The sequence below is a fragment of the Caenorhabditis remanei genome, chromosome X (genome assembly GCF_010183535.1).
Source record: "Caenorhabditis remanei strain PX506 chromosome X, whole genome shotgun sequence".
Lineage (NCBI taxonomy): Eukaryota > Metazoa > Nematoda > Chromadorea > Rhabditida > Rhabditidae > Caenorhabditis > Caenorhabditis remanei.
This window is the reverse complement of record NC_071333.1, coordinates 2,471,433-2,492,602: the sequence shown is the minus strand read 5'-3', so window position 1 is coordinate 2,492,602 and position 21,170 is coordinate 2,471,433. Positions and strand designations below refer to the sequence as shown.

The 21,170-nt window shown below is 36.4% G+C and overlaps 4 protein-coding genes across 4 annotated transcripts; all 4 read left to right on the top strand.

Annotated features, from left to right (window-relative positions):
• Positions 1-2,508: 2,508 nt before the first annotated feature.
• On the top strand, positions 2,509-2,964 carry GCK72_022503 (uncharacterized protein; the record flags this gene model as incomplete). Its single annotated transcript, XM_053734867.1, has 2 exons — positions 2,509-2,723; positions 2,823-2,964. The coding sequence occupies 2 exons, from the start codon at positions 2,509-2,511 to the stop codon at positions 2,962-2,964; spliced, it is 357 nt and encodes a 118-aa protein (XP_053578433.1).
• A 4,756-nt stretch (positions 2,965-7,720) lies between these two features.
• Positions 7,721-8,176, top strand: GCK72_022502 (uncharacterized protein; the record flags this gene model as incomplete). Its single annotated transcript, XM_053734866.1, has 2 exons — positions 7,721-7,935; positions 8,035-8,176. 2 exons carry the CDS (start codon positions 7,721-7,723, stop codon positions 8,174-8,176), a joined length of 357 nt encoding a protein of 118 aa, XP_053578432.1.
• A 1,039-nt stretch (positions 8,177-9,215) lies between these two features.
• GCK72_022501 (uncharacterized protein) lies at positions 9,216-10,038 on the top strand (the record flags this gene model as incomplete). Its single annotated transcript, XM_053734865.1, has 4 exons — positions 9,216-9,331; positions 9,388-9,402; positions 9,491-9,623; positions 9,931-10,038. 4 exons carry the CDS (start codon positions 9,216-9,218, stop codon positions 10,036-10,038), a joined length of 372 nt encoding a protein of 123 aa, XP_053578431.1.
• A 242-nt stretch (positions 10,039-10,280) lies between these two features.
• Positions 10,281-10,591, top strand: GCK72_022500 (uncharacterized protein; the record flags this gene model as incomplete). Its single annotated transcript, XM_053734864.1, has 2 exons — positions 10,281-10,531; positions 10,588-10,591. The coding sequence occupies 2 exons, from the start codon at positions 10,281-10,283 to the stop codon at positions 10,589-10,591; spliced, it is 255 nt and encodes an 84-aa protein (XP_053578430.1).
• Between the last annotated feature and the right edge of the window lie 10,579 nt (positions 10,592-21,170).

The window sequence follows — 21,170 nt, the reverse complement described above, 5'->3', positions numbered from 1 at the left end:
ATTTCAGACCCCCACGTCAAGTCAATTGTGTCTTCATATTCTTTGCCGAGTCAAGTGTTTTTTGACCAAAGTCTTTTTTTTCAACCACCAAACGACCACATGCTCCGAGTGACCAACAATTAAAAAAAAGAAGCTGAGCAGCGGTCACTCCGCTCGCTGCCAACACGTCTCCTTTTCTTCTAAAACTTTTTACGTATTGCTTCAATGTTTCTGAGATGCTCTTCTTACACCTTTCCTCTATTATATATCTAGAATGAAATTCATCTTTATTTTTTTAAATGAGACTCAATTTCCTTTATCATGCAGTTAGCAAAAAAAAGAAAAAATTATCCGTTTTATTTTCCAGCTTCTATCTTTTTTCCTCTCAACATGAGCAACACATTTTCAGTCTTTATAAATTCTTTATTTCTTCTCCATCATAACTAGAAACAAATAATCTTCTAAAAACAGTACCCACGTTCTTCCCTCGTTTCTTCATTTCTCTACTTTTGCATATCTCCTACTCTCTGTGTCTCCGTACTCTCGTACCCCGTCGCCGACCTCGATTGATGTTGGTACATAACTTCTCGTAAATGCGGACAGGCAAGTTTTGACCATCTAACTATTTCTTCTGCCTTCTTCTCACTCATGGCAAGAAAGAGGCGAAATTCATTTTTTCCACTTGAAGAAATGGGTTGGTCGGTGTAAATAAACAAGTTATAAAATACAAAAAATACTACATATAAATAAGCCTGATAACAGAATACAAATTTTTTTAGTAAATTGTTATTCTTCTTTCAAAGTATAAAAGTATAATGAATATGCTGAAAAAATATTCAAGGTCACACATACCTCACATTTGAACCAAAGCTGTCACGGGATGGGCCGAACCAAATCCGGTATATTTCTCTGCCCGCTTTGATACAAAAACATGTTTCTAACCAACATTTAAACTTTTTTGCTTAAAAAAGTCTAGTTTTCAACTAATAGCATAGAATTCAATAAAAAGCTGAATGTTTATCATAATTTGAACATTTTTGTTTTTAAATTTGAAAAAAACTACAGTTTTTATACCGGCCAAACAAAGAGAAAGTTTAGCTGCCCGACACGGTACGATTTTTCAAAAACTAGTTTCAAATTATATGGGACACATTATCCTCACAGAGGAACCTACTACTTTAGTTTCATTAATTGGCCCTACCGTTGTTTCGACATTTTCCAACTCCTTTTTCGTTTCCTTTTCCACATTTCTTCAGTTTATAGCAAAAACCAATAATTTTTTACAGAATACCATCTGAGGTCTTTTGAATCAAAAAATTGACCCCTCATTTCTGTTTCGTCTGATTCTCAATGACACATTCCGCCATCTGTCTTCTCCAATAACAAACCACCACACGTTTTCTCAACACCGACGGAAAGTCATCTGTCGTCTATACGATGCGTTCTTGCTCTTTGCGACATCTATTCAAATGACCTTGAAAGAAATAGACGAGGAAAGACGGAGACGTAGACTTTTTTGGGACTATCGCACAGCGGGAGACCACGTGCCTCTCTCTTCTTTCCCCTTTTTCTCTTCTTTCGGCTCTTTTTCCACTACTGGACAGAATCAATAAAATCCACACAGGTGAATACTTTCTCACTTTTTCTATGAACTATTTTTTGTTTGCTTCGAATAAAAAAAAGAAACTTGCTATGGATTCTAATATTCATTTTTCCAGAACTCCTACTACCATCTAAGAATTTTCGATGCAGAACAACTGATGTAATCGCGTGATAACTGGCCATGTCTACTATAATCGCATTGTCTAACATTTATGATAGCCAGTCAAAACTCTAATAGGTAAGTTTTGTTCCAAATGATTTATCTCCCATCTCCTAAAAACATCCATTTGAAAAAGCACACTTTGCGGTAACTGTGCGGCAACCTTGCAAAAACCGCGTGCCCGCGTTGCGTTTCTTCTGCTACGCCTCTTTTGAATCTCTGACGTGTTTGTTCTTGTTAATATCGTGTTCAAACTACCTAATTATGATGATTTTGATATTAAAAAAAGAAAATTCAAAAGGTAAGCTGATTTTTTATGCCAGAAACCACGTAAAAGTCTCAGAAATATAAATGAATAAATAAACATTACAAGATTTCGTAAGTCTAATAATCATTACATCAAATTTCAGAAAACGTCGGAATCCCAGGAATTTGGATTTTCATAAACCAAACGGTTTTCATCTGCACTGTTTCCGGAAAAAAGGGAATGCTTCCAGGATTCCTTTAACTCAACGAATAACCATTATACACAGGACAAAACGGACTTCCAGAAGTCCCCCAATTGAAGGTAATACACTTCGTCTTATAAAGATTTTGGTTTCAGTATTCATTTGTTTTGGGATTACAGGACAACCAGGACAAGAATTTCTTCCAGGAATTTTTGGATGGAAGGGATAATCTGTACTCCCAGGATTTTCGGGACGGGACAACAAAACCAATCAATTCTTGGACCAGTCGAACCACCAGGAGCACCTGGCCTTTAAAGAATGGATGGATTTCCAGGGTTTCCAGAACAAAAAGGAGACTTTGGACTTAACGGACGTCCAGGGGCACCAGTTTTTTGGAGCAATTATCCAAAATCCACAGTCACAGTTCTCATCAATTTATATTCAGGAGATCCTGGTCGTCTAGGATTCGCTGAAGTCAACGGATACTCAGGAAGCAACGAAATTCTATGGAACGTGGGAAGAAAATTTTCTAGGTATGCAAAAAAGAAACGGACAACTAGGAAATCTAGCACCCAATGGAAAACTCGAAGGAGCCGGTTTGCCAGAACAACCAGAACTCCCGGGACTTTCAGGAATCAAAAGAGAATAGGCCTTCCAGGTTTCCCAGAAGCAAAAGGAGAACCAGGATTTTTAGGATACGCTGGAGAGAAAGGTCATCCAGAAAGAAAAAGATTTCCAGGAGCTGACGGACCTCCAGTCTCCAAAACCTTGTGATGATAGGATAGATGGGACTTCCAGATCTTCCAGGAGCTCCAGGATTCCAAGAAGGGAAGGAAATGCCAATACTTGATGAACTGCCAGGATAAGACAGGGCGCAAACGACTGTAGACAGGAAACACCAGGAACCGGGATCCCCATGTCTTCCTGGAGAACTAGCTGGAAGAACATTCAAAGACGGATGTCCAGAGGGCTAATCAAGTTAATATGTAATTTTCGTCCCAATTTTTTAATCTTTTAAAAACATACTCTTGAAAAAGCGTGACTTTTAGAGATGTGTGCGGAAAACTTGCAAAAACCGCGTGCCTGTGTTGCATTTTGTTTCCTAGCCTTTTTAGAACCTCTCGCTTTTTTGGCCAACAATCTGGAACAGACTTACTTTTGACAATCATCATCTGTAAATGCGTCACATTTTTTGCGCGTCAAATAAAATGCACAGTCCGCAGTGTGTGCGCCGGCGGTGTTTGGGTACACTTCAATTGTCATCCTCCAATTTCTCGAACGTCACCTGCTATTTTTCATCTAACTTTGAGTTTTCGACTACAGCGAAAAAATAATTGAATTCATCTATATAAAATTGGTAATTTTTCTAGTTTTTTATGTAGTAATGTAGTTGAAAGTGAAATTTAAACGGTTTTTTTGAATGAAAATTTCAAAAATGTATTTTCTATAATTTTCAGAGTGGAGTGGAACGTTTCCTCCGACAAGCCGGTCTCCATGGTGAATTCGGTTGATTCTACGCAAGTCTCCAGGATTTGACTCAATTCGACCGTTTGTAATTAGTGTATATCTTGTCGCCGGCACTTTTAAAGATACTGAAACACGAAAGAGCCGATGGGAGTGATGACGAGATGGTCCACGACTAAATTGCCAACGTCATCGATGTCATCCCAGCGTCACATTCGAAAACGGTGAGTTTTAACGAATTTTCGAAGTTTTTTGAAAAAAAAATTTTTGAAAAAAAAAAACAAGCTACAGTACCGGTCTAAATGTTCCGGAGTTTGGCCGTTTTAGTTGAAAATGATCAGTTTTGAGAATGTTTCATGATCCGGCTTGTTCGGAGTCAAATAATCGGATATCCGACTTCTCCGATTCCTTTTTTGGATAATTTCTCCGTGAAAAAGTCGAAGAATCTCGAAGAATTTCGGAAAATTTCGGTAAATTTTGGAGAATTTCGGAAAATTTCGGAGAATCAACGACATTCCAAACTCTGTTTTGCTGTATTTTTTGTGGTAAAATCTTTTAATGATAAATAAACATGTTTTAAAAAGATGAATTCTGAAAAATGCAACAGAAAACCCGTTTTAGAAACATTTTCAGAAAAATACAATAATTTGAAACAAAAGATGACCAGGCGAGGAAACATTAGCTGAACGCAGATGGTTCTTGAAATAATTATAAAAATTCCGGCATTCGAAAAAAAAAGTTAAAATGAAAAAATTTGAATCAGGAAAATTGAGAAGAAAAACCTGAAAGAATTGGAAATTTCGGGCGGAGAACGCTTTCGAATCACTGGCAATCGATTTGTGGCGTGAGGAGAAGGAGACATGGTATAGTCGGTTGTGACTCATTCTTCTTATTCTTTGTTTTTGATTGAATGAACTCCGCAATTTTCTGTTTTGTTTTTATGAATATTTTTTGTTAAGTTGTTAAGTTTTTTTATTATTTCTGATAACCAACATTTGATACGTTCAAATATTATTATATTTTTAAATATTCCGCAACCTATAAATTTGGTCATAGGTATTTTCGACTACGGGAAGTTTAGCAGACCGGGTAAACGTCTTTGCGCACCGAGTTATGAGCTCTCAAACTTTTCATAAGGTCAAGCTTTTTCACATGGAAGTTCAACATTTGGATCTTTTCAAAGTACAGTACCCCCCTCTTCCGATCCTACAGTAACCCCAATCCTGAATTTAGGATTTCTTCAAACAACAGTATCCCTCTCTTACGATCTTAAAGCTCCTCTACTGTAGTTGGAAAAGTTTATAAAATTAGAATTTAGGGAACTTTAGGAACAGGAGAGGGGAGCACTGTAGTTGGAAAAAATCCTGAATTCCTGAAAAGTAGTTGGAATTGGATCAGGAGTTCTGTAGGATCGGGATCACACTATTTTTCTCACTTTCCCCTTTATTGCTTACAATATTCTTGTTTTTTCATGTACTTCTGTTACACGTTTTCTTGTTCGATTTCTAAAACTTTCAAAAAAGTTTTTTTCCGAGAAGCTTGTGAATTTTGATCCAATTTCAGACCCCCACGTCAAGTCAATTGTGTCTTCATATTCTTTGCCGAGTCAAGTGTTTTTTGACCAAAGTCTTTTTTTTCAACCACCAAACGACCACATGCTCCGAGTGACCAACAATTAAAAAAAAAGAAGCTGAGCAGCGGTCACTCCGCTCGCTGCCAACACGTCTCCTTTTCTTCTAAAACTTTTTACGTATTGCTTCAATGTTTCTGAGATGCTCTTCTTACACCTTTCCTCTATTATATATCTAGAATGAAATTCATCTTTATTTTTTTTAAATGAGACTCAATTTCCTTTATCATGCAGTTAGCAAAAAAAAGAAAAAATTATCCGTTTTATTTTCCAGCTTCTATCTTTTTTCCTCTCAACATGAGCAACACATTTTCAGTCTTTATAAATTCTTTATTTCTTCTCCATCATAACTAGAAACAAATAATCTTCTAAAACAGTACCCACGTTCTTCCCTCGTTTCTTCATTTCTCTACTTTTGCATATCTCCTACTCTCTGTGTCTCCGTACTCTCGTACCCCGTCGCCGACCTCGATTGATGTTGGTACATAACTTCTCGTAAATGCGGACAGGCAAGTTTTGACCATCTAACTATTTCTTCTGCCTTCTTCTCACTCATGGCAAGAAAGAGGCGAAATTCATTTTTTCCACTTGAAGAAATGGGTTGGTCGGTGTAAATAAACAAGTTATAAAATACAAAAAATACTACATATAAATAAGCCTGATAACAGAATACAAATTTTTTTAGTAAATTGTTATTCTTCTTTCAAAGTATAAAAGTATAATGAATATGCTGAAAAAATATTCAAGGTCACACATACCTCACATTTGAACCAAAGCTGTCACGGGATGGGCCGAACCAAATCCGGTATATTTCTCTGCCCGCTTTGATACAAAAACATGTTTCTAACCAACATTTAAACTTTTTTGCTTAAAAAAGTCTAGTTTTCAACTAATAGCATAGAATTCAATAAAAAGCTGAATGTTTATCATAATTTGAACATTTTTGTTTTTAAATTTGAAAAAAACTACAGTTTTTATACCGGCCAAACAAAGAGAAAGTTTAGCTGCCCGACACGGTACGATTTTTCAAAAACTAGTTTCAAATTATATGGGACACATTATCCTCACAGAGGAACCTACTACTTTAGTTTCATTAATTGGCCCTACCGTTGTTTCGACATTTTCCAACTCCTTTTTCGTTTCCTTTTCCACATTTCTTCAGTTTATAGCAAAAACCAATAATTTTTTACAGAATACCATCTGAGGTCTTTTGAATCAAAAAATTGACCCCTCATTTCTGTTTCGTCTGATTCTCAATGACACATTCCGCCATCTGTCTTCTCCAATAACAAACCACCACACGTTTTCTCAACACCGACGGAAAGTCATCTGTCGTCTATACGATGCGTTCTTGCTCTTTGCGACATCTATTCAAATGACCTTGAAAGAAATAGACGAGGAAAGACGGAGACGTAGACTTTTTTTGGGACTATCGCACAGCGGGAGACCACGTGCCTCTCTCTTCTTTCCCCTTTTTCTCTTCTTTCGGCTCTTTTTCCACTACTGGACAGAATCAATAAAATCCACACAGGTGAATACTTTCTCACTTTTTCTATGAACTATTTTTTGTTTGCTTCGAATAAAAAAAAGAAACTTGCTATGGATTCTAATATTCATTTTTCCAGAACTCCTACTACCATCTAAGAATTTTCGATGCAGAACAACTGATGTAATCGCGTGATAACTGGCCATGTCTACTATAATCGCATTGTCTAACATTTATGATAGCCAGTCAAAACTCTAATAGGTAAGTTTTGTTCCAAATGATTTATCTCCCATCTCCTAAAAACATCCATTTGAAAAAGCACACTTTGCGGTAACTGTGCGGCAACCTTGCAAAAACCGCGTGCCCGCGTTGCGTTTCTTCTGCTACGCCTCTTTTGAATCTCTGACGTGTTTGTTCTTGTTAATATCGTGTTCAAACTACCTAATTATGATGATTTTGATATTAAAAAAAGAAAATTCAAAAGGTAAGCTGATTTTTTATGCCAGAAACCACGTAAAAGTCTCAGAAATATAAATGAATAAATAAACATTACAAGATTTCGTAAGTCTAATAATCATTACATCAAATTTCAGAAAACGTCGGAATCCCAGGAATTTGGATTTTCATAAACCAAACGGTTTTCATCTGCACTGTTTCCGGAAAAAAGGGAATGCTTCCAGGATTCCTTTAACTCAACGAATAACCATTATACACAGGACAAAACGGACTTCCAGAAGTCCCCCAATTGAAGGTAATACACTTCGTCTTATAAAGATTTTGGTTTCAGTATTCATTTGTTTTGGGATTACAGGACAACCAGGACAAGAATTTCTTCCAGGAATTTTTGGATGGAAGGGATAATCTGTACTCCCAGGATTTTCGGGACGGGACAACAAAACCAATCAATTCTTGGACCAGTCGAACCACCAGGAGCACCTGGCCTTTAAAGAATGGATGGATTTCCAGGGTTTCCAGAACAAAAAGGAGACTTTGGACTTAACGGACGTCCAGGGGCACCAGTTTTTTGGAGCAATTATCCAAAATCCACAGTCACAGTTCTCATCAATTTATATTCAGGAGATCCTGGTCGTCTAGGATTCGCTGAAGTCAACGGATACTCAGGAAGCAACGAAATTCTATGGAACGTGGGAAGAAAATTTTCTAGGTATGCAAAAAAGAAACGGACAACTAGGAAATCTAGCACCCAATGGAAAACTCGAAGGAGCCGGTTTGCCAGAACAACCAGAACTCCCGGGACTTTCAGGAATCAAAAGAGAATAGGCCTTCCAGGTTTCCCAGAAGCAAAAGGAGAACCAGGATTTTTAGGATACGCTGGAGAGAAAGGTCATCCAGAAAGAAAAAGATTTCCAGGAGCTGACGGACCTCCAGTCTCCAAAACCTTGTGATGATAGGATAGATGGGACTTCCAGATCTTCCAGGAGCTCCAGGATTCCAAGAAGGGAAGGAAATGCCAATACTTGATGAACTGCCAGGATAAGACAGGGCGCAAACGACTGTAGACAGGAAACACCAGGAACCGGGATCCCCATGTCTTCCTGGAGAACTAGCTGGAAGAACATTCAAAGACGGATGTCCAGAGGGCTAATCAAGTTAATATGTAATTTTCGTCCCAATTTTTTAATCTTTTAAAAACATACTCTTGAAAAAGCGTGACTTTTAGAGATGTGTGCGGAAAACTTGCAAAAACCGCGTGCCTGTGTTGCATTTTGTTTCCTAGCCTTTTTAGAACCTCTCGCTTTTTTGGCCAACAATCTGGAACAGACTTACTTTTGACAATCATCATCTGTAAATGCGTCACATTTTTTGCGCGTCAAATAAAATGCACAGTCCGCAGTGTGTGCGCCGGCGGTGTTTGGGTACACTTCAATTGTCATCCTCCAATTTCTCGAACGTCACCTGCTATTTTTCATCTAACTTTGAGTTTTCGACTACAGCGAAAAAATAATTGAATTCATCTATATAAAATTGGTAATTTTTCTAGTTTTTTATGTAGTAATGTAGTTGAAAGTGAAATTTAAACGGTTTTTTTGAATGAAAATTTCAAAAATGTATTTTCTATAATTTTCAGAGTGGAGTGGAACGTTTCCTCCGACAAGCCGGTCTCCATGGTGAATTCGGTTGATTCTACGCAAGTCTCCAGGATTTGACTCAATTCGACCGTTTGTAATTAGTGTATATCTTGTCGCCGGCACTTTTAAAGATACTGAAACACGAAAGAGCCGATGGGAGTGATGACGAGATGGTCCACGACTAAATTGCCAACGTTATCGATGTCATCCCAGCGTCACATTCGAAAACGGTGAGTTTTAACGAATTTTCGAAGTTTTTTGAAAAAAAAATAAAAATTTTTGGGCGATTTTGTTAATTGTTTACTTTTAGGGAGTTTCCGTTAAAGCGGTGAACCCGCAGACGGGTCTTTTCAAGATGGTCGTCGGACTTTTTCTGGTTCCCCGACTGAATCTCAGCACTCAATCATCGTTTGATGCACTTGCTAAAGTCGCAGTCATTGTGGGTCCGATCGAGCCAGCGGATATAGAAATGTTGATTTCTGCATTCCGGACAATCAAGAACAACCAGTAATTTTGAACATTTGCAGAAAGCCAGCATCCAGGTTTGTATGATAATCAGATTTTTCAGCTGGAAAATTTGAAACATTTGTATTATTTCAGTGAGAATATTTTTTTATTTTTTTATTTCAGGAAGAATCTGGATTTCCAAGACATTCAGGACAACAAAGACATACAATTCCAGGACGAGTTGGACTCTTTTGGAATTCCAAGTTTCAAGAGAGAACTCAGAGGACCTAGACAACCAGGACTTTTAAGATATCCAGTAAGAGACGGACACCAGGATTAGCAAAACCACTAAACCATGTCGAACTCCGCGGAGAGAAGAAATGCGAAGACTCGATAGGCCACCAGGAATTCCAGGACAGACAGGTTTCAGTGGACCAGACGGACCATCCGGACACCCAAAAAATGAAGGAGTACAAAGAAAACCTGGAGAGCAAAGAGAAGCCCAGGAAATAACGCAATTTTAGGAAAACGTGGAGAGAACGGTTTTCCCGCGCCAGGAAGAGACGGCCGTCCAGATTTCCCGTTGACAAAGGGAGAACCAGGATTCCTGGAGGGTGTTCCAGGTCATTCTGGGAGATATGGAGTCCCAAGAGCTGACTGATAACAAGGAGCCAGGAGAGAAAGGACTTCCAACTCCGGTAGAAGCTCCTGACCTCCACGGAGAGAAGTGAATGTCAGGAATCAAGAACCACCAGGATTCCAAATTGGCGAATTGTAATTTTCAGAAGGTAAATAAATGTTTCTTACCAAAAATATGTGGAAATACCACAAACCTATTAAAATTGAACCATTTCTATCAAAATGTGTTGAGGAGAGCCAAATCAGTAACCACTAACCACAAACTGCAAAAATTTATGGAATTTCGCTTTTTTTTTCAATGTAAATCACTATTAGAAAACTCGAACTCTGATAAATGGTCGTTGAAACTACGGTTTTCAGAGCATTAGATACCGAAACCAATGGAAGGAGATCAGTCAAACTGCAGTGTGAGCGAGTTTTCCAGGACTATCGGGATTCTCGGACACTTCCAGAAGAGACGGACTTCCAGAAGCTGATCGACTACAAGTACCAGCAAGACCAAAACATTTTGTTGAGCCAGGAGCCCCAGCACTGCCATGATCACCAGAATAACCAGAAATCAATGATTCACTGCCGAATTCAAGCGTGAGTTAGGTATAAAAAGTCAAGCTGGGCTTGATGATCATTATCTCAAATTTCAGGTGAGACCGAATTCCCAGGCCTGTAAGGACAAACCAAAGAGAAAGCCAGGAGTACCAGGAGGGCCACGAAACTTGAGATTTAATGATAACGATGGTCTGCTTGCATTGCGAAGACGTGAGGGACTTTGTACCGGGAATGAAAGCAGTCCGCGAATTATACGGAGTTCTTGGTTGAAAAGAAGCCGGACCTGCCGCTAGAAAATGACGTACCACCAGGATTTCCAGAACAGCGCGGACGCGACAGAAATTCAGAACCCCACGACTTTCCGAAAAAAAAGAATAAGAACACTTCCAGGATTTTCAGAAATCAGCAATCCCCAGGATATCCAGGACAGGACGGACTTGCATGAATCCCAGGATTGAAGGTAACGCACTTTGTCTCATAAAGGTATTAGTTTGAATATTCATTAATTTCAGGGAGAGTTTTGATACCCAGCGACAACAAAGACAAAAAGTTTTTCCACGGCCTTCTTCAGAGAAAGGACAATTTGTACTGCCAGGACTTTCAGGGCAACCATGACAATTAATATCAGGACCAGTCGGACCACGAGGGTCATTAAAGAAAGGACGGATTTCCAGGACATCCGGGACAAACGGGAGCACCTGGACTTGGGGTAATTATCCATAATCCCAACTTACAGTTCTTATTGATTTATTTTCACTAGATTCTAATATGCCATGATTCGCAGGAGCCAAGAGAGATCAATGAACAACAAAATTCCGGGAAAACATTGAAGGAAACAAAAAATCCCATAATCAAGACCTCAATAAAATAATTATTTGTTATCTGCTGCAAACATCTTTTTTACTTTTGAGTTTCCATTTCTTGTCATAAAGGCTGAAAGTTAAGCGTCTCTATCTCTTTTCCCTCCAGAAATAGAAAAAGATGTCAATTACAAGAATAATGAAGGAGGTATGTGCAATGTTCTTAATTCATTTTTTGAAGAACTACAGTAAGCCATTTCTAGTCATAAAGGCTGGAAGTGTAGAGTCTTTATCTCATTTCCCTTCAGAACTAGGTAAAAGGTGTCAATTATAAAAATTATGAAGGAGACATCTCCAATGTTTAGGAATTATTCTCATCACATCTACAGTAATCCATTTCTAGTCATAAAGGCTGGAAATGAAGAGTCTCCATCTCTTTCCCCTCCAAATATAGAAAAAAGATGTCAACTACAAAAGTGATGAAAAAGACCTGTCTAATGTTTTGAATAATTTTTATCGAGACTACAGTAACCCATTTCTGGTTAAAAAGGCTGGAAGTTGAGCGTCTCTACCGTAGGACATCATCATTTGGCCACAAAACATTGGAGATGTCTCCTTCACCACTATTGTACAGAAAAAAAAACAATAATATCATCCAAAAATTCGCTTTTCGCTGTGTTTTGTACTTCTGCCTATTTCTAGCCATAAAGGCTGAAAGTTAGGCATCTCTATCTCTTTCCCCTCCAAATATAGAAAAAAGATGTCAACTACAAAAGTGATGAAAAAGACCTGTCTAATGTTTTCAATGATTTTTATCGAGACTACAGTAACCCATTTCTAGTCATGAAGGCTGGAAGCTGAGCGTCTCTACCGAAGGACATCATCATTTGGCCATTGGTCTAATTATTTGATAAAAATTTAAAGTATAGGGGGTACGTGTAAAATCTGAAACTTTCAATAACAACTGAAATAACTCCAGTAACTCAAACGCTCGACCTTTATTTAAACACGTATATAGACATAGGAGTAAGGAGTACGCAGGAGGCTCCATCTCCGATTTTCGAAATTTGGCTTTTCATTATCGTTACCTCACACTGACGACTTTCAAAACAGGAGGTTATGTTTTTTGGCCAATGCTCAAAATCAGAGAGAAGTTTTTGAAGTCAGTGTTATTGTCTATCGAATGAGCGAAAAATCATTACGATAGCTCGAAAACTCAAAAAAGGTTCAGCCAATTTTTTTTTGAAATTTTCTGACTCATATGATAAAGAATTTAATTATTTCAAGTTCTGATGAATGGGACCTTTTTTCAGCCATTGCGACGTCTGAAAATCTGAAAATACTGCAGTTTGAGTTCAAAAATTAAAAACAATTGAATTAAACCGCGAAACAATTGAATTCACGTTTTTTAATGAAATAATCTTAAAATGTTGCAGAACCAGTACAGTATATTCACCATTTCTGAAACTTGACCTATGTTATTTCTAGAATATTCTTAAATTTCGCAATATTTCTTTGAAAAAGACCAAGTGTTCAACAACAGAAAAGTAATAAAACATAGCGAAAAGTCACAATGGAACACATAAAATTGAAGAAAAAAAAGAGGAATAAATGGGGGAAATAAAACTTTTGACACTGATGTTTGAGTATAAAAAGGGGCTTTGTTTCACTTTTACTTCACACTCATCCGTCTTTTCTGATTGAAAGTTTCTGATTGAAAGTGAAGCTATGGGGTACAAGTTTGACTTTACCTTTAACAAAAAAATTGATGAGTGAGTTATTTTGGTGTAATCTAGTAATTTTGAAATTTTCAGGACACCGAAGACTCGCGAATTGAAGAACCAGGGGGGTGGGGACGGCACCCCCCTCCACTTCTACGCCGCATTCTTCGTCTAACTAATGTTGTTTTAAGTAATAAAAACAAGAGCATTCAAACTGTTTTTATTAATTCTTGATTTAAATACCTCTGCATTGAGATGAGCTTCCATGGTGGAGCTAGCGCATCGAAGAACATCGAACTCCATTTTTTTTCACGGGACGTGGCGGTTTTTAGTTCTGATTTTCCGCAAATTAGTTATTAGCTTTTCCTCCATACAGTTGGCTCCATTTACTGTAATACTTGTTTACCGCTTTCCGGATTTTGTATCCTCCGAACTCACTGCTCTCATTTAGACTCTCTAGTTTCTCTATCCTCCGCAGTAGTAATTGGTAACTTCAACCTCCCATCAATCAACTCTAATGATATAATTTGAAATTGAAATTGTGTTTGAGTAACTATGTCGATTATAAGTAAATAACGGAAATTAGATTTTGAATCAAGTTTCAAAGTACAGTACCGGCCAAAATGATATCATATTTTTCTTTTTTCTGTTCCAGATGTGCCACTTTGAGAGTGTGTCATAGTAAAACACAATTTCTTACAAAGGAAATTTTTTTGGATCAAACAGATCAAAATTAGAGCTCCATTTTTGTAGTTATCAACATTTCTGTACGGACACTCCCAAGAGAGTTTTGATTATTGAGACGACATCTCAAAATTAGCACTTTTTGCTATGAAAATTTTCCATTTCGGATATTACTTTGTCAATGCGTGAATTGCTATGGACCATCCGTATAAAAACGTTCCCAACTACAAAAATGGAGTTTTTCTCTTCTCGGCTCGATCCATATAAATTTATTTTGAGGGACAGTTAGTTTAACTATAATACACTCAAAGTCAGTCATTTTCAACTGAAAAATGCAAAATATGGCATATTTTTGCCAGGTACTGTAGACCTTCGACTCCGAGATGTTTATTTCTGCAGTCAAAACCGGCTAAATGTCTCTGCGAGCAGAGATATAAGCTCGCAAACATTTTCATATACAAATGGAATGTGCGGAGTCGGATGTGCAAAAGATTTGAACTTTCTTGCTCAAAACTCGGCTCGCAGAGACATTTTGCAGTTTTGGCTGCAGAAATGAAATTCCCGTAGTCGAAAGTGCCTATAAACAATTTTATAGATCGTTTGAAAGCCGCGTCTCCAAAGACTTCCCTTGTGAATGATCTTGATCTCGGTAAAATGTTCAAACCTAGCTCATCATTTTCATAGTTGGTCACTTTTTTGTAGGACCCCTCCCTCGCTTACTGTAGCTCAGAGGAACTCAGTCAGTGTAGTGTGACAGTCCAGGGAAAACTCGCATCAAAAAACGACCAACTAGAAAATTGAAGTACAAGAGATAACCTGTTCAGATTCTATAATTTTGCTCAGTTCCTAAGCCTGTACTATCAAGCTAGTTTCTCCTCACTCAGATGAGTGGAAAGAAAGAAAATAGTGTTGCGCGGCACGAGACGCAGGAAAAGAAAAAAAGAGTGGCGGAGAAGAAATAAAAAGAGAAGGTATACAGAGAGAGAGAGGAAAAAGGAGACCAGAGAGAAAGAGATCAATCATGTTCAACAAATATATTATGACGTGGCTACTGGCAACTCTGAAATTGACTGAAAATAAGTAACTTTTTTGCTAATTGTCCGATTGGAGTCATCTTTTTTCTGTTATGGCTGAAAATAAGAATGCCAGAAAGTAAGTTCAACAGAATTCTAAAACAGCGAGAATTAAATTTTTTGGAATATGCTTTGAGAGAAATATCTACCGCTTTTCGAACTATGAAGGAATAGACAGTCTTCCCTTCAACTCCAGAACTGAAAAATTTCTCAAAGTAGATCTACATTATATTCACATGGAATGTACTTTGATTGCCCCCCCTAAAGTACCGATTTTTTTTGCTCATTTGATGAGTTTTGCGAAGGATATATAAGATATAACGGGTTTTCCTGTGACGTGACCTGGTTTTTGAAAAATTAAGATTTTTCAAAAAAAAAGTTTTTTTTCGAAAAATTTTCTAAATCAATTTTTTTCACTGGCAAGATGTAATATTGAAAAGAAAGGATTATATCATAAAAAAAGCAAATTTCAAGGGCTTCAAGAATAAAAATTGAATTTGTAAAAAAAAGTTTTTTTTGAGTGTCAAATTTTTAAAAAACTGACACCAACTCGAATTTTCGAAAATTTCAAACAGCTCTAAAAAAATTTAACGGGATTATTCATTTTTTTCCTGTTAAGGGTAAAAAGTGCAAAAGATGTACATTATTGTTCTGCAAAAAAATTAGGGGGGTACCCCCCATTTACGAGAGAAATTTTGATTTGAATGTTTTTTTTCAGTATACAAAAAGGGCATGTAAGATAAAAGGTCAGATCTCTAACAGGACACTTATTTTTAGGAAAATAGTCAAGAATATGTTTTTCATTCTGTGCCGTTCCCTATTTAAATATTATCGCGCGGTCCTGTCGACTTTCCTACTCACCAAATGTCTTCAAAGATCGTTAATTTTCACTATTTTGAAATTTCAAACACTCACTACTTCTTCAAAACTGTGAGAAAAGAGTTGAAACTAGAAGAACACGCTTTTAAACGTGTTTTCGGTTAAAAAATGTTATTTTGGGCAATTTTTAGAAAAAATTTTTTTTTCGATTTTTCATAAGGGGGGACCACATGAAATTTTGGCTAGAAATGAAAAAAAAAATTTTTTTCTTAAAACAACACAAAACAATTTCCTGTTGCTTGGAATCCTGGATTACCTTCAAAAAAATTGTTTTAGGCTGGTTTAGGAAAAATTTCAGTGGTGAATGAGTGAAGAAATGAGTGTTAAATGTTAGTATAATATATCAGATGCCTGAGATCAATGTAAGTTTGTTATGAGAGTGGTTGGCTGAGATTTTGTGTTTTGGTGATGTATTGTTACGTATTTGAAAGTTAATACGCCGTTCTATTAACTTTCCTCATCATAAAACTTCTTCAAAAATTATTCATTTTCGATATTTTGAAACTTCAAACACACTTAACTTCTTCAAAACTGCGGGTAAAGTTAAAAATTGAAAAATTTCTTACAAAACATTTATTCTCTAGAATTTATTCTATGTATTTTTATTATTTGATATTATTTATTATTTATTTATTGTTTCATTTGATATCTTTTCAATTAATTTGAATTTGATTTGTTGATAAGATAAAAGTTGCAATATAAGATACACATATTTTTTTCGGCAGTTTTTGATGATGGGAAAGACGCCGACACCGCCAAAGCAGTTTTACAGCGTCAATGAATTTGTATACTGAACTTATATATATTGAATACTGTATACTGTATACTGTATACTGAATTTGTAGCGCGCAAACAGATTCACTCGGCAGTGTTCGTATTCTATATTATTTTTTTTTTTTGAGTTTGACAATATTTCATTCATTCGTTTTAATATTTTGTTTTGAAATATATTTTTATTCTAAGACTATTTATCTATTTCCCAAAATTTTACTTTCAGAAAATGTTAATGCCAGAACAATCTTCAATTCCACAGTATTCAAAATCTAACGGGCTGTGGGGAAATTATCATCGATTAACTGAATCAACTTTTTCATCATTGTTACCACCACCGTCTTATGATTCTCTGATTTCTCCAAAAAACACTGTTTTGCGCATTGAGAAAATTGAGTTCCCGCAAGAGGACCCTACCTCAATTTTTCTGATAAAAGGTCCAAGTGAATTAAAAAACATGCACGCAAAAAAGAATACTCCGTTTGGCTCCATGCTCTCTGCGACCAAGTCTTTTTCGGATAAGTATTTTGAAGACAAAAAACACACGGCTGAGAAATACTGGGAAAATACTGGAAAAACAATGGAAGCATCCAAACTTACTGCAACATACCCTATCGTAGAATCTCGATTTGATAAAATAGTTGAAGAGCCTGAGACTGTCAATGTCAAAATGTCTGTGGATTCATTCAAATCAGAGAGAACAGCATCGGATATTCATCGCAATAAAGATTGCACGTCGATCGATTTGTGGAATCCTACTTTTTTTACCGTTGACAACAAAGAAGGAAGCAAAAAGTTTAATCACATGGACGAACTAATGGAATCCGTAAGTTTTTGAAGCTAAACTTTAAAATAATTTGATTTTTTAGAATGTCGAGGAGTATAGAGAGCAAAACTTCGGCCGGGAAGACTATCCAATGTTTGAATGTTTGACGAAAAATCACGAGAGGAGTTTAAGTTTTGCTGTGAGATTTTCAACATTAACGTTGCATAGATGAGTAGAATAATTACAGAATCACTCTACACCATCGTGCGCTTTAAGTTTGTCAATGGCGTTGCATAACCATAGTAATGAAGTTTTTGGCATGGAAACCATCCAGAGCAGCAATAGTGATTTTTGTAAGCCCAAAGAAAATCAAGTAAGTTTGTTGAATTTCAAGTTTAAATTGAATAACCAAATTTTTTTAGCAAGTAGAATGCTAACTTACAATTTCAGAACTATTGGAGGAATGAAGCAAAGAGGAGGCTGGAAAAAGAAAACAAGTCGAAGACTAAACAAAAATATTCAAAAAAAGATGACAAATCAGAAGAGATTGATCCAGACACAAGTGCTAGAGTACTCCGAAAACTTGAAGAAAATAGAGTGAGTGAAAATGACTTGAACCAATCAGAGCTTCAAAATTTACAGAGCTTTTCATCACGGCAAACGTTTGCTCTACAAAAAGAAGAACTACAAGCAAGAAATGAAGAGAAACGAATTCTTCATATGGAAGCAACTCAAGATGGATATAGTTATAAACCATACAATTCGAATCAGACTGTGGCTGTGAAAACTGAAATAGTTGGAGAGAACAAGGTAAATTGAAAGGAAAAATATATGTAACAGAACTATCATTATATGTGTTAAAACAATTAAAACTTCTGCGGTATTTATGAGTTTCAGAAATACAAGGGAGCCATAGAAAAAATGGGAAAAAAGAAGAAACTCAAAAAATCTAATGGAAATGAAATGAAAACGAGTAACTGGATTTCATGGAAAACATTTAAAAATTTGTTCCGATCAGATAAAAAAACTTCAAAGGATATCCAAGATGGAAGCGAAGCAACTGTTAGTGAAACAGATGGAGCTAGCTCAAAGGTTAGTTTAAATGCTCGTTAAAAAACATGTTACAAAACAATTTCAGTCGAACAAAAACAAAGAAAGAAAGAAAGTCAAAGAACAGAAAAATTTGATCGAAAAAGATCAAAATGAAAAAAGCGACAACTATAATGATAACACCCAAGAAAAACTAAAAAACGATTATGAAAAAACTGACAAAACAATGCGAAACGATCAGGAAAATCAAGCACGAGCAGCAACCGAGAAAAACCCAAATAACGCATCTTCGGAATCGTACGGTCACATAAACCAAAGAGTAAGTAAAAAGAACTTTTCTAGATTTTACAAATTTTGTATTTTAGGAAATTCATGGTCCTTCCTTTGAAAAAGAATCTGGGCTTCAAAATAGTTTACGTTTTGGCCTGGAGGACATTGATGTAGAAGCTGCCCTTAAGAAGAACTCAAAGATGACAGACCAAGGAGTTTTTCATCTTCTGTATGAGATGGTAACTTTGCTATAAGAAACTTTAATAAACAGAATACATTACAGGTAGGAGATTATAACACTGGTAAAGAAGAATCGTTTCAATTTGGTCTAATTCATCCCAATTTTCTCAACGATTATTTTGATGCTCACTCAACGCAATCATTCACCGATGCTTTCTCCGAATACACGTCTTTTGTACGAGCTTTCAAACCTCAAAAACTACTGATGCCTGTCTTACGTAGAGATCATTTTGTTTTGGTTGTTTTCGGAAAAGACTCGGAAAATTCACGAATGATTCGAGTACATGTTTTGGATTCGTCTACAGGAAAACGGATGATAAGTGAAAGCGAAGCGGAAAAAATAGCTCATGAGTACTTTGGAGAAAATATTGAAGATGTCTTTATTGAACGAGCGGAAAAAGAAGAAGCCCAGAAACAAGCGTTTGATTCAAATGATTGTGGTGTTTTCACTTGTCATAACGCTAAAAGATACCTGGAAGCCAACACAGAATCTTTGAGAAAACTACATTATATGATGAAGCTGCAAGATGATGATCTAATCATTGATACTTCTGCAACTAGAAAAGCAAACGCAGATATTCTCAAAAGTTTAAAATTAGCACAAGATACATATCAGGAGAACAACGTTGTGCCTCTTACGCCAGCCCAACATTTCTCAGATTTATCTGATCTGCCATCAGAAGAATCAAAAATTGACAAAACTAGAAACGAATCGAATACATTAGGAGACCATCTGGAAGTTCATGGCAGGAGTATTCGATCAAATTTTACCAACAAAAAAACCAAAGGTAAATTTCCCAAGAAGTTTGAACTGCGGCAAAGGAAAACAGGACGTATCCAAAAAGTGAAGCCGGATGAAAATGTTATTGCAAATATAACTGCTGAAACAATTGCGAAAGAAATTAATAAAGCAATTACTGAAGTTAAAGACCGCGACGAATTGAAAAAGCTAAAGAGCGCCAAAAGTAAGTAATTTCTTGAAAGCTAAACTACAATGCTTGATTTTTCAGAGATTCTAGAGGAACAAATGAAAAATTCTTCTGAACCTAGTTCTACATCTGAAGAAATTAGTTGTGACAGTGGTTAGTTTTATTCGAGAAGAGAAGCAATAAGAAATACTGTTTTCAGACTTTTCCCCGCCAAAGGTCAGCAAATACACTCCACTTCGTTTGACGGAAAAACAAAAAAAGTTTATAATTGAAAAATTCGATTCTAAAAAGATATCACTTGATGAGATCATCAGACGTTTTCATTTCCCCGCTTCTAAAAAAGACGCGAAATGTGAAATCAGACGGTTAGTTTTTGTGCTGGATAATTACTAGTTTAATACAATATCGTTTCCAGAATTCGAAAAGAAATTAGATCTCAGAAAACTAATCAAAGACATGCGCTCGAACTATTAAATGATAGGGTTGTGAATATGGTGAAAGCGGCAATCGATAATAATGATGAAATTCACGAGGACTTTATTCAAAGGACGGGAATGAATCAAGCAGTATGCTTTGGAGTGAAGAACTTCAAGGTGTGTATTTTTTACTAATATTGAATTGAGAAGTTTAATGTTTTAGGCTTCGAGAAACTGGGTGGCTGGCATAAAGAAAAGATTGAATTTGGTCAGCAGACATATCGACCGCAGAATTGTGAAGCCGAAAGCAAACAGTGGACCTAGCGAAGAAGAAAAAGTCAGAAAGTTTTTACTGACAGAGATTCCCAGACTAAAAAGAAAATATGCTCCAAGCCACGTAAGTTTTTTATTACAAAATTCTCCGATACCCTTTTTGAACGTGTGATTTTATAGATTTTCAACGTGGACCAAACTTCTGTGAAGTACGAGATGACTAAAAACCGATGCTTGGATGTGCGAGGAAAAAAAAAGGTTGAAAAATATGCTCAGAGGAAAAATGCTTTAAGCCACAGTTTTACTGTAAACCCGTGCATTTCTGCTGCTGGAGAAATTATTGGAAAAACTTTTATAACGTGTTCTCTGTAAGACTCGAGCAACGTGTACCATAGGAACAGATTTTTATATTAAGATGTACTATGGGTTTTCGGTAACCCATATGCAAAATTTTGGCGCCCACCTACCGGCCCCTGGGTTACTGTAGGTGCTCAAAGGTGCAAAACTTAAATTTTTTCTTTCAAGTCGTAGAAGCCCAATTTTTTTAGTGTAGTTCATAGACGTTTATAATAGTTTTTTAACAAAGTTTCAAAACATTTCAAAAAAATGTTGTCGAGTTATTCGCAAAAAACAAATTTTTTGGATCTTTTTTTCTGTAATTTTAAAATTTTCGGTTCTTAAAACAAAAAACACCCTTGGCAAACATTATTTAAAACAAAAGTTTTTTGATGAGTTTACAAATAAAACATATTTGAAGAAATTTTAAGTCTTCGCAGAAGTCGAAAAGAGCTCATGTAGAGTACTGA